The 12,149-nt window shown below is 39.8% G+C and overlaps 1 protein-coding gene across 6 annotated transcripts in view; it reads left to right on the top strand.

Moving 5' to 3' along the window:
- RPS6KC1 (ribosomal protein S6 kinase C1) overlaps positions 1-12,149 on the top strand; it is a 91,002-nt gene that overhangs the window by 15,173 nt on the left and 63,680 nt on the right. For 5 of the 6 annotated variants that reach the window (XR_012774833.1, XM_075496407.1, XM_075496405.1 and 2 more), the window contains 4 exons: positions 1,055-1,170; positions 3,111-3,204; positions 7,588-7,647; positions 8,453-8,818. Coding sequence is in view for 5 of the 6 variants with exons in the window: in XM_075496407.1 (XP_075352522.1) it covers positions 1,055-1,170; positions 3,111-3,204; positions 7,588-7,647; positions 8,453-8,818 (636 nt within the window). In the remaining variant the exon portion in view is untranslated. Of the gene's footprint in view, positions 1-1,054; positions 1,171-3,110; positions 3,205-7,204; positions 7,304-7,587; positions 7,648-8,452; positions 8,819-12,149 lie in introns of those variants that run through there. The other variant, XM_075496409.1, reaches the window with a different exon arrangement.

Raw genomic sequence — 12,149 nt, forward strand, 5'->3', positions numbered from 1 at the left:
CTTCAAAGGTTAATGCCACAGAGCTGTCACAGGTGGTTCTTATTTTTCTGGTCATGCTGTTATAGCAATACTGTTTCTTGAACTTGTCTTCCCAGTCCTTTTTTTCCCCTCTGTATAGCTGTTCCAGTATCTGTTCTATTCTCCTCCAATTATTACTGTTAACCTTTGCCCTTTTCCTTTTGTAAACTTGTAACTATTTCAACAACAAAGTGATGTTGATATGAAAAGCTAAAATAAGTTGTGTGCAATTGTGAAGAATGTGAATTTAAGGTAGCAATCCAAGGGTTCTTTCTCCTGAGAAGCAAATCTCTCAGGTGAACTGTGGGATTGTTTTTTAAATATGTTTTTTTCTAATTGTAATGTCTTGGGTGCTGGGTAGGGAAAAGGGAAGGATCATACATTTTTGCTAAATGAGCTGCTTCCCAGCTCTGCTTACCTCTTGAATCCAGGCAGAGATGAGACCCTGTCTGCATGGAGCTACTTCAGAGGAAAGGTTCAGTGCCTGGTAGCAGGGCTTCACCATCTCCCCTAGACTCTGTCTTTGTCATAAATGGCACCTTGGAATTGATGGATCTGTTTGGAGGCTTTTAGCAATACTTTGTTTACTATCTGCTCATATTGTGCGTTTTTCTTGAGAATATGTGAAGAACGCTCAGCTCCTTACAGGATTTGGGCCGTAATCAAGGCTGACACTGACTGGCATATTGTCAAATTGTGCATGTATCATTTATTGTTAGATAACACTGGACACCCGTTAGTGTCTCTTGACTAATCAAGAGTGTTGCCTCACATATTCTTACGATGAGAAGGTGAAGGATTCTTGTTGTAGCTGCCAGCTTTCATCATCCAACTGGATTGCAGAAGATGAGACTCTAGGGACAATTGAGAATAGGAAGCTTGAAGATTTGCTGTGTTCTCCTGAAGCACTGGAATGACTTTCATAGACTCAGGGCATTGTCTCCAGAAGGTTGCTTTTGTCTTGGGTTTTTTTTTCGTTATTGCAGAATAAATGTGTAGTTATTTCTAAAACTGTCAATTTGTGTGTCTGTTCCAGGGCGATTTGATGAAACTGTGATTGAAGAAAGAAGGCAATGTGCTGAAGATCTGTTGCAGTTTTCTGCTAATATCCCTGCTCTCTATAACAGCAAACAGCTTGAAGATTTTTTTAAGGTTTGTTAGTATTTGCAGAAGTATTTGCTTCTTACTGATATTCATAGAGATACAGTGCTGATTCTGCTCTACTTCATAAACCGTGGAGTGACAGTGAGCTGATCTGATGTGCTTTGTGAAGTGACTGGAAGTTTTCCATTCATTCTAGAATCGTGGCTTTAAAAACCCCAATGCCACACCTCTACAAGGTGGAAAGTTTTACAGGAACTTCAGGTGAAGGGATTTGGAATTTTTGTTTATTGAATGATGAGCAAAACCAGTGATGTTAAATACAGGTGTTCAGTGAGGAAGTAATAAAAATATTGTCACTGTTTCTATATTTTATGTAGGTGTTTATAGTTTCAAACCAAAGGAAGGAAGACTGTCTAGACTGTTTTCTTATGGCCTGTTACGGATTCAGGTCCATAACAACAAATTTGGCATATAACTAGTCAAACGTGCTGCTTGTACAGCGTTGTGAGAACCACTCTCCAAAATACAGTTTAGGACAATATGTTGATCGAGACTTCTTCTTTATTACATCTGAAGCAGTTTGTTTTCAGTAGTTCCTTCAAACCTCTTTATTTTCAGTAGTGTAGTCCAACATTCTGCAAACACGTAAGCATAAATTTACATGTAAACATGATAGTAACACCCTGGAATTAAGGAAATGCTTATCTGGCTGAGATGCGACTTAAGTGTATTGACATGTTAAGTATATTTAAATGTTACTTATGGAAAAGCGAAATTACAGCGAAGCATAAAAATTTTCACTTGTTTTCATGAAGCACTTGTTGCAGTGCCCTTTAAAATACTTAAAATAATTTTCTTTAAGCTTTGGTGGCAACAATGAGTGGGAGACTGAGTTAGAATATTTTACTTTTCAGTTTATTTGCATTTGCACTTTTTTAGTTCTTTGGAAATACTTCTGTGTTTTTGGGTGTTTGTTCAGAGCTCTTTTCACCTCCTTTGCTTAACAAAAGTATTAGTTTTAGACTTCCAGTGAACCTTTTCTGGCTTTGTACGGCAATGAATAAAACTAGAAAGGCATTAATTTTTATAGGAGCAAGTATGTCTACAAGGGGAGTTATGCAAATGTAATAATTTAGTCTTCTTTGTTAGCTGATGATGTGTCATGTTTTCCTGTAAGAAAGCCTTAGGTTTTGGTCAGTCACCAGCTTAGCCAGTGTCTTTTAGCTCTGCTGACGGGTGGTTTTGTTCCTTTTCAGATTTTTGTGCAAATAGCCATGGAGAGAGAGACTTGGACAATGAAGTCTTAGAAAGAGCTGCAGGGAGTGTTGCGTGTATCTACGTACTGTAGACTCCAGAAAAACAGGCTGGCTAGTGTGAAAATGCTCTGGGCTACTTCAAGACAGATTAGCAATGCCCATTTGTAACACTGCCTCGGAAATGGTGCAGTTTCTATTAAACTTGCATGGAAAGTGTGCACCTGAGATGCAAACCAGAAATTTAAAAAACACATTTAGGTGGTTTCTAGTGCAATTAATTGTTCCTGTTGTTACTTTGTTTACCTTTGATTCCTTCCAGGCTTGAGAGGGAGAATTGTCCACCTTATATGCTGTGATGGCTTTATCTTCCCTGTTTGTCCAGTCTTGACTATGACTGGACTTCAGATCTGAAGGGCACAAACTGTACCACAAGAGAGCAGGAGCATCACTGTTCTCTCCCTGTTAAACTCTGGGCAGACCTGCTGCAGCCTGGAGGGCTCTTGTTACTCACCGCAGAAGCTTAGATACCTAGACAATTTGTAGCAACCAACATGGCCTAACCAAAAGCCCTTGTTTAATTTTGCAAGTTTATATAGTTTAATTAAATGCATTAACTATAAAGTAATGGAGCATTCACTGGTTAGGAAATTTAATTTTGACTGTCACTGCTATATAATGAGACTTTCCGTAGAGCACAGCACCTTACTAATTCCTTTCCCTCTTTCTTTTCAGGGTGGAGAAGTACACGATGGGTCTGAACTAATTGGTCCTGTTGAGCCTCTGTCCGACTCTCTGACTGACAACCTGTCTGACTGCAGCTCTGAAGGTTTGGTTTATTTTCTCATGTAACCTTATAGCATGATCTGTTTTAAAGCAGCACATAAATGACAAGTGCCATATTTGTAGGAGCATTGGCATTCAGTTTCTGTTTGCTTGGTATGACAGAAATGCCAGAACTGGGATTAACAAAAGAGAAGTTGAGCTCAGCAGAGCTCTGTCTGGACTGCAGGAAGTTTGCTTCTAACAGGAAGTTTTCTGGGAGTTTGTCTTCTGCATTCTAGAAGTCCTAGTGCTCTATTGTTCAAAAAGAACTGCTTTTGGTGCTAACTGAACTGAACCCTCTGGTTTAAATGTACATAATCCTGCCTGCTTCGAAAAGGTTGGGCAAACAGTGTGGTAGTGCTCACTACTTATCATGACCCAAGTCTCAAACTGTAAAAATCTGCAGAGAACTTTAAAACCATTTGAGGTTGATCAATAAATACCACGATGACTGTCTGAATTTGCCTAGAGTATGAAAAATAGGTTTAAGAGTTGAACTGCCCGTTTCATTTCAGAGGGTTCTCATTCAGCTGCTCATGCTCTGGGTGTCACCATGCTTGCAGTGCTTAGTAAAATCCAGAAGAGAGTTGGTATCATATTTTAAAAGTTTAAGTATGTCTTCTGGATTGAGCATATGGGAGTGGCGAATGTTAAAGCACACGCAGGGCTCGGGGAGATAAGCAAGTTGTTTAAGTCTCTTAGGAAAAAATGCTGGCAGTTTTTGTTTCCTGAAAAGAACTCCATAGTCTTGAAAGTCTGAGAGGTTGTGTGTTAGAGCTAGTGTGGGCTATGTTCAATTGGAAACTGGAAATCCCTTCCTTAACTTGCTAATGTTTTCTGGTTGTGCTATGCCAATGGAGGGTTTCCTATGATTGCATTTCCTTAGCACAGTGTAAAGACGTACATGCTGGCTTGGATACTACGTGTAGAGTAATTTTAGTGGCACTTTACTTGCACTAAATAACAGTATATAAGGTAGGGTCAGTCAGCCCAAATAAATACTGTGCTAGGGCTTCTTGCCTGCCTCTGGAAGCTGAGCTACCTTAAGCATCTCTGTATGTAATCATCTGCCAAATACCATGCAATCTTTTAGATATTATGTATTTCTGAGTAATTCTTGGGTCCTTGTGACTTCTAAAATTCTTTTCCAACCCTTCAAATTTTCCTTTGGAACTATTTTACACTGATGTATAAATACACATTATTATACAAACATTTATTAAGCTTATTTGGGAGGGTTTTTTTTCTTAACTACGTACTTTCCTCTGGTCTTTCTGACATAGAACTTTCTTTGGTAAAACTCTGCTTGAATAAGAAGAACTGCTTGTGTTTTCTAATAGTGGTTGGATTGTTTGTTTGTTTATTTTTTGCTTGAGGTTGTGTGACTTGCCAGTGGGATCTCTCTACGTCAATAACTTTGTGTTTACTTATATAATACATTCTACATGGGCAGTGAGTTTTGCATTTTATTTTGTAGTATCTTCTATGATGTTAATGAACTGATGCCCCCACAAAATTTCATTCTGTGAAGGAAAAGGTATAGAGCTATTTATCGTAACTACCCTCTGTAATTAAATACTGGTAACTAGTTTTAAAGGGGTGCTATTTCTGTGCAATTTAACGTTCCAGATTCTGACAATGCACTCACTTTACACTGTGCCTTATAAAAGAAAAAGTGCTTCTAAAAATGCTTACTGTGAACGTTTCCATTCATTATTCACAAGGGCCTCATTTTTAGAAGAAGAAAAACACTTCTTTTATGTGAGATAAAATATTGAAAAGAAAAAAATGCTGTAAAGTAGAAAAATTCTTTGATACTCTTCTTCTTAATTGGCTGGAGTGCTTTTAGGGGATACTTGCAACAGCTATGAGCACAGGATTTCCAGATACTGAATGTGACTTTTGTGGAGTTATCTTTTCTAAAACCTACGTGTCTTCCAGCTCATATTTTCTTATGTGTGAAACCAAATTTTGGACGGGGAGGAGGCGAGGGAGAGAAGGAAACATCTGTCTTTAAGGCCTCTAGATGGCAGTGGCAATACTTGGCTCTGAGTTCTCTCCCTGCCTCTCCTCAGGGCATCCTGCCTGCATCTAATTTTTCCCAGTCTGATTATCGTAGTTAACTGTCACAAGTTCACTGTGGTAGTTTTTGTGAACATTTGAGAACCTCTACGTGAGTACTGCTCCTTCAAGCTGTTGTACTGAGAAGTATCAAACCCATTTATTAACAAGTCTGGTGTTTGCTTATAAGGGTGGGTTGTGTTTTCTCACTTTTATCCGTTCTTTTCAGACAAAGTTCACTCTGCAGAAGGTGTGCACATTAATGGCAGAAGATGCAAATTGATGGTAGTAGAAATGTTTTTGTACCAAAAAAAGCAATAAATATCTTGCTTGTAAAAGCAGTTTGGCAGTTCATGGTTTCACAGGAAGCTGCTTTTCAAGAGGCCAGGTCACCCAGGCTTTCCACCAATTTTTGGAAACTGTGTTTACTCCTCATATACCTCGTGAAATTGCACAAGGCAGAGACAAGTACAGGAATTTATGTTCAATTTCAGCATCATTATACTCATATAATATTCCTGACAAACAATCACTCTTTCTTCCTCTCTGGGTACGTGAGATAATGTTCAAATGTCCAACTTCCTCTCCAAAAGTCTTTCTATACCAATCGCCAAATTCTTTAGAGAAATTCACTGGGAAGTTCATCTTTTTTCATTCTTTTTTCCCCCCCTCCTTCTGTTTTACCATGTTCACATTATCTTCCCAGAAATAAGCATAGGCAGTTCAGACTCTTCCTACCCCTTGGGCTGATTGGAAGCCCCATGTCTGTGGTTGTGTGGTGCCAGACCTGGGCTCTAAACCTGCCCTTAAACAAAGTTTATTAGCTCAGGCTCTGTGCCATACTAGCTGTGTTCATGTAGCTTCTGGTCAAGTTGGCTGCAAGAGAAGAGCAAACATGGTTTTGTTTGGACTGTAGGGAGGGGAACTTGGGTCTGTCTGAAATCTGCTGTGGGGGAATGTGCTCTAATTCATCTAGTGTGGGTGGCCAGCACACACTTCCCACAAACCCCCAGCTTTTCCATTCATTATCTGCACCCTTTGTCCGTCAGTCAGCTCTGCTTCCACCTATACATTCCCTAGCTAGCAATTTGTCTTCACTGAACAAAATAACTTGAGTCCTCTGCACCCAAATTTGACATTGCTGTCCCTAAATTGGGCAGGTGAATGGCCCATTATTAATACACTAATGAATGAATCTTCTGTCTTCCTCGCAACTGTTCTGTTGTGAGGTTGCCTTCTTTCTTGCAGGACTTGGGACTACACAGGCAGTTTTCTTCTCTGCATGGACACTTTGCTTTATGTCCTTCCCCTCAAAAGATCAGGAGCACTGCCTTCTGTGCACCCTGTCCCCTCCTCTCAAGTAGTCTTGTGTCACTAAGTATCACTGTCCCTTGCTTTTCAGATAAAGGGAGTGGCTGGTAATCTGTCTCCTTCCTGTCTTTTTCCTCTAATTAACATTAAAGGAACTGCTAGCTTTTAGTAAAGCAGTATTTCTGCAGTGCCTTCTTACTCCTCTTCCATAAATTGTAAACTTCCTCTAACTCCAGAGTTGCAAAATTGAAAAGAAAGTTTGAGTTATTTACCTTTGAGTCAGCTCCTTGCTATTGCCACATACTTTTTGCAGGTAAGTTAGAACACTTTACCTGATAATGTGGATAAACTTTTGACTCTTGTTGATAATACAAAAGAAAACAGACACCAGGTTTTAGCTCGGAATTTACTTTCCCTGTGTGTTCAAGCAGCTAAATGTCTTGACCTTGTTGCCTGTTTTATTGCCTCAGTGGGTACATGTGCCAAGGTGATAAAACAAACTGCTACTTGATATCCAGGTGGCACTGCCAAATTTGTGGCTTGCTCCATATGTCTCATGCAGGGTACTATTCTGGAATGACATTTTTGAGGCTGAAAGCTGGCTTTTTTTTTTTTTTTTTCTTGGTGTGTAGGTCTCAGCTTTGAAGGCTCTCCTGTTTTAAGTCTCCTTAACTGTAAATCATCAGAGCAGTGAGAGATAGGGATTAAAGTGCTGCTGCTATTGAAATTAGGTGAGTTGGAATCCTGAGGTTTGAATTAGCCCCCCCTAAGCAAGCACCTGTGTTTTGTTTTTTAACCTCAGAGGCAATGAGAAATGGCAAACCTAATACCACTGTCACAATTTTAATGGTGTATTACCAAATGGATATCTCTGATAGCCGGTCCAAGAGCAGTTTCATATTATGTACTTTTACCTGTAGTAGGGTCATGCCCTTTCATTTTGATGGCAAGTGAACATCTAATCTGTTGTACAAAAGGATGTCAGAAATATTTTCGTCATTCTTGTCCTTTTCAGTTCGAAAGGATTTAAGTGGGCTTGATGATGTGACACTTATGAGCCAATCGGAATGCGGAGGTGAGTTCTAGAAGTTGTTTCCATTATATTTGTGGAATTTAAATTATTAGAAAGTCATAATTATGAGTGAACACTTTTTGTGGATGATAATCCTTACAGAATGAGATGGTGTACATGTAAAATGTATTTGTTGCCATTTATTTCCAAATAACCCTGCTAAGTTGCTGTGGTTTAGTTACTGAAGGTCAGCTTGCAGTAAGTATATATGCTTTTAGCTTATGGCAAATGTAAAATAAAATGTGTTAGCTCAAATTTCAGTGAAAGAGTTGTAAGCTAATTCATTTTACCATGTGTTAGGAATGAAAGAAGAGTATACATGGTAGATGTGAGTTAGAATGCTGCATGATGCATAAGCTGACAGTAACTGTGTTAATTCAAACTCCTAATTTACTGTTTTTGGGATGCTTCATCTTACTGATTTAAAACAGTATGTTGGGATTTCTTGCAACAGTAATCTGGCTCCCGCTGATTGACTTTCTAATAGCACTCACACAGAATAATTTTCCTGGAGCCCAACAGTGTGCAGGCTTTGAAAGTTTAAGCTGGGTATTAGATGTTGGTCTCTTCATTCCCAGTATTAAAATGAAGACCAGTTGCTCTGTGGAGTTTGTAGCTAACTTTAAAAAACATGTTTCTATAGGTAATAATTTTTAAGACAGCTTTACATGCAGGGAATTTGCACAAAGTCTCAGGAAGCTGCATAAGTGAGAAGAAGGCTCAAATCTTTGGATGGGATAAAGAATTTGGAGGTTCCTAAGGTGTATGAGAAACCTAGAGTAATGGATGTCTTTGACTGTGCTTTCAGGCCTCTCCAGTGACAGCGACCTGGTCTCTCTGACAGTCGATGTAGACTCTCTTGCTGAGTTAGATGATGGAATGGCATCCAACCAAAGTTCTCCCAGTAGAGCTGTTGGCCTTTGCCTTACTTCTGAACACCCAGTACAAAGCACACTGGCACCTGAGCAGGAGTGGAGCAAACCTGAAGGAGAGAGGGAAAGTCATAGTCTGTTTACTGGAAGCTTGAAACCCAAGCCTGGTGGCAAAGAAGATTACTTGGAGAAAGCAGGCGAGTTGATAAAACTGGCCTTGAAGAAGGAGGAGGAGGAAGATTATGAAACTGCCATCAGCTTTTATAGGAACGGGGTTGATCTGCTTCTGGAAGGTGTCCAAGGTATGGATCTTCCCACTATGTTTGCCTTACTTTTGGTTATTAGTATTTGTTTATGGCATTTCCTTAGTTAACATCAGCTTACTGTGTTGCAAAGAGGTGATATGAAATGCAGAATGATGTGTGCCTGGCTTCCATGTGCTTGATAGCTGCTGTGCCTATGAGAGAGAAAGAGAAATCTTTCTCTCTAAGACTGAATGGTAATTTAGGGTCTCATCTTCCAAGTGCCAAATATCTCCTCTTTTAAAATTGCAGCACAACCTCCGACTTGCAGGTAAGTAGCGAAGTGCTCCACTTTTGCCTCTTTCCTTTTTATTACCCAGGCATTAATTAATATGTGGCACTTGCAGCACTGTTGAAACATTATTTAATTTACGTGGTTAAGTGAGGATTAATTATCCCCATTTTACGCATGGGGAGAGGCAGACTCAGGTTAACTTCCCAGTCACAACAGGATTAAAACTATTCTTGGCTCACAGCCTCTTGCTTCTTCCACTAAACTGTTCTCCTTTTCTAGTTAAAGGATGCATACAAACTTATATGCCTGCACTGCTGGAGGAGAACAGGATTTTCTCTCTTTTTTTTTTTTTTTTAAAAAGACTTCGGTGTGTCAATGTATGTCTGCAAAAGCTGTTGTTAACTGACCAGATGCAACTACATGCGAATTTCTGTGGAGCCTCCTTGTACCTTGTCAGTCAGGGAACAATTTTTTCCCCTTCCATCTCTAGTTCTTGAGAATCTAGAGTGATAACCTCATGTATTTGCATTTTGTCCAACAATGGCTTAGAACTATAAAGCACAGGACAAGATTTGTTCTTTCCTGGAGTGAATTCAGGGTCTGTGTATTGTGCTTCTGTCCCACACAGGTCAAATGAGTAAGATTAGAATTGTGGCTTGCTTTGATGGTATACAGCACAGATGCATTATGCTGCTCTAGAGCTGAGCTTAAATGCTAATATACCAAAGCACATACAACAGAAGCCTTTGCTGCATCTCAGTAGGATGCACAGCAGTGGTCCAGACCCTCTGAACAGTTCTAGGAATGAAAGTTACCAGCTGAGCTGCTTTAATGGGGCCTGGCAAAAAATAATGGATAGGTTACTGATGAAAACTAGAGGTGTGGTTATCAAAATGCTTTTTATTCTTGATACTGAATGTGCTGGCAATCCTTCTGTTGGAGAGCCCAGCTATTCTGTCTTTACTAATACACTTCTTCATAGACCTGTGTGCCATTCAGTTATGGTCTTCTGAATAATATCCTGGCTCATCGTAACCACTTTTGTCTTCCCGCTGTGGTGCAAGGCTGCCATGATGCGGTTTCAAACTGACAGTTTGAGTTCCAGCTTCGAAAAGCTTTCTTTTTGAACAGTTGCAAACTGTTAGGGCACGAACACAAGTCAGGCTGTAGTGCATCAGTTGAGCTGTAATAACTATGCACGTGTACTTGACTTGAGGCAGTGATTAAACATGTTGGCTTTGAATCCGTGGTGATCCTTAGGGTCATATGTTTTACCTGAAGTTGTGAACAGCCAACCTTGCATGTGTTGCAGGTGACTTGCTCAACTGATGCATAATAACTTGTTAAACTAGAATGGGTTGAGCTTTTAACTTACATTTGCTAACATTTCCTCTAAGGGCTTTTGCTTCTTTGCTCTTGACTAGCTACTCGTCCAGCTATGTCAGACAACTGCTAATCCTTTTCTCTTGCCCACTGGTACCTATGCTTTTCAAGCTAGGAAAAAATTCAAGGAGTTTTAGAAAAGTGTGATATTCTGCCCTGTTTCCTGACGCCACTCAGATAGTACAGTGGAGGTTATTAATAAATTTATAGTGGTGGTACTTGTGTGTGTATGTGGGTAGAGGTGTTCCTGATGGATGAAGATATGTGTAGTCAGCACCTGCAACTTTTTCTGTGCAGTCCCTGACATTGCATCTGTACAGCACAGGGAAGGGAATAACAGGAGTGAGTGACTTTTTAACTGGCATCTTATCCCTTGGGAACATAAATGTACACAGTCTAGTTTGTAGCAGTCAGCTGCTCTTTCTCTGTGTTAAGCTGCATGGCTGTGGAGGTGGAAAGGAAATGAATGTTCCTCCTCTGCTGGGCACTTACACAAGGTTTGGCTAGATCCAGCTCATCTTGTGTCCTTTCTCTTTGGAGTTTCTGCAAGCTGGCAAGGAGACGCTAATGTCCTTCTCTATAATGATAGGCCTGATTCAAACACCTTCCTAAAAATATATGCCTTCTCAGGATCTATGAGGACAGTTAAAAAAAAAAAAACAACCCACAACAAAAAAACAACCACAAAAACCCAAACTCAACAAAACCCCATGAATAACTGTCTGTATCATGCTTTCTAATCTAGCTACTTTAAGGGTGATATGTTTAGTGTTGATATGTGAATATTCACTGTATGTTGCAATAAAAAAACCCAACCTTAATTTAATCACCTTGGCTATTTAAACACCCCTGACTATGTATTTCACATGGATAAGAACATGCTCCTTTCAAAGATAAGGATGGTGCCATTGTTACAAAATGCCTATGATCTTCTGCCATTGATTATTTTTAGACTATTTTGTGTAAATTATCCTTTGTAATATCTGAAAGTGAAACACAGCGTTCATATATGCTTACGCACATATATAGAGTGACATTGCCTTTCAGTGTACAGCCATTGCAGAATGTGTGGCCTCTAGAATGGCCTGCAAGTGGCTTTTGCACGTTAAATGGTAATACATACTTTTGCCACGTGGTGGCACCAAGGAAATAGAAATTGACACCTAAGAATTGCAATCGGGAAGTGTAACCAGTGTAACGGGGGGGGGGGGAAACATCATCCATCCTCTGTGCTTGAAACTTTGCTCAGAATTACCTCAGAAGTGTAGTGCCTCTGTAAGTTGGTTAGATGTATCTGAAACATAAGGGTGTGTCCGTTGCCAGCCGCTCCTTTAGGCTTGGTACAAGCCTACTTAATGCAAGATCTACTTAATTCTTAAGGCTGTCTCATCAAAATCGTGTATGAGTAAGTTTATTACTGCAAGTTTATAGACTTGTGTTGTTTAGTTTGAAGTAGCTGGCTTCCATAAAGGCAGTTGGAGCACACTTGAGTCTGTTACTTGCCTGACGACTTTCCCGCTCTCTGAGCTGATGGCACTAATGGTAGAAAGGCAGGTGTTGCATATACTTACACCAAAGAAATGTACATCTTGACTTCATTTTCAGCTGTGTGTGCATGCTCTCACAAGTATAGTGGTGTTAATTATACTGTACAAGGTGCATATGTATTTTCCTCTGCTAGTCTCTTGCAGAGTTTTAGTACTAAATCTTTTA

The sequence above is a fragment of the Mycteria americana genome, chromosome 3, assembly GCF_035582795.1.
Source record: "Mycteria americana isolate JAX WOST 10 ecotype Jacksonville Zoo and Gardens chromosome 3, USCA_MyAme_1.0, whole genome shotgun sequence".
In the NCBI taxonomy this organism is placed as follows: domain Eukaryota; kingdom Metazoa; phylum Chordata; class Aves; order Ciconiiformes; family Ciconiidae; genus Mycteria; species Mycteria americana.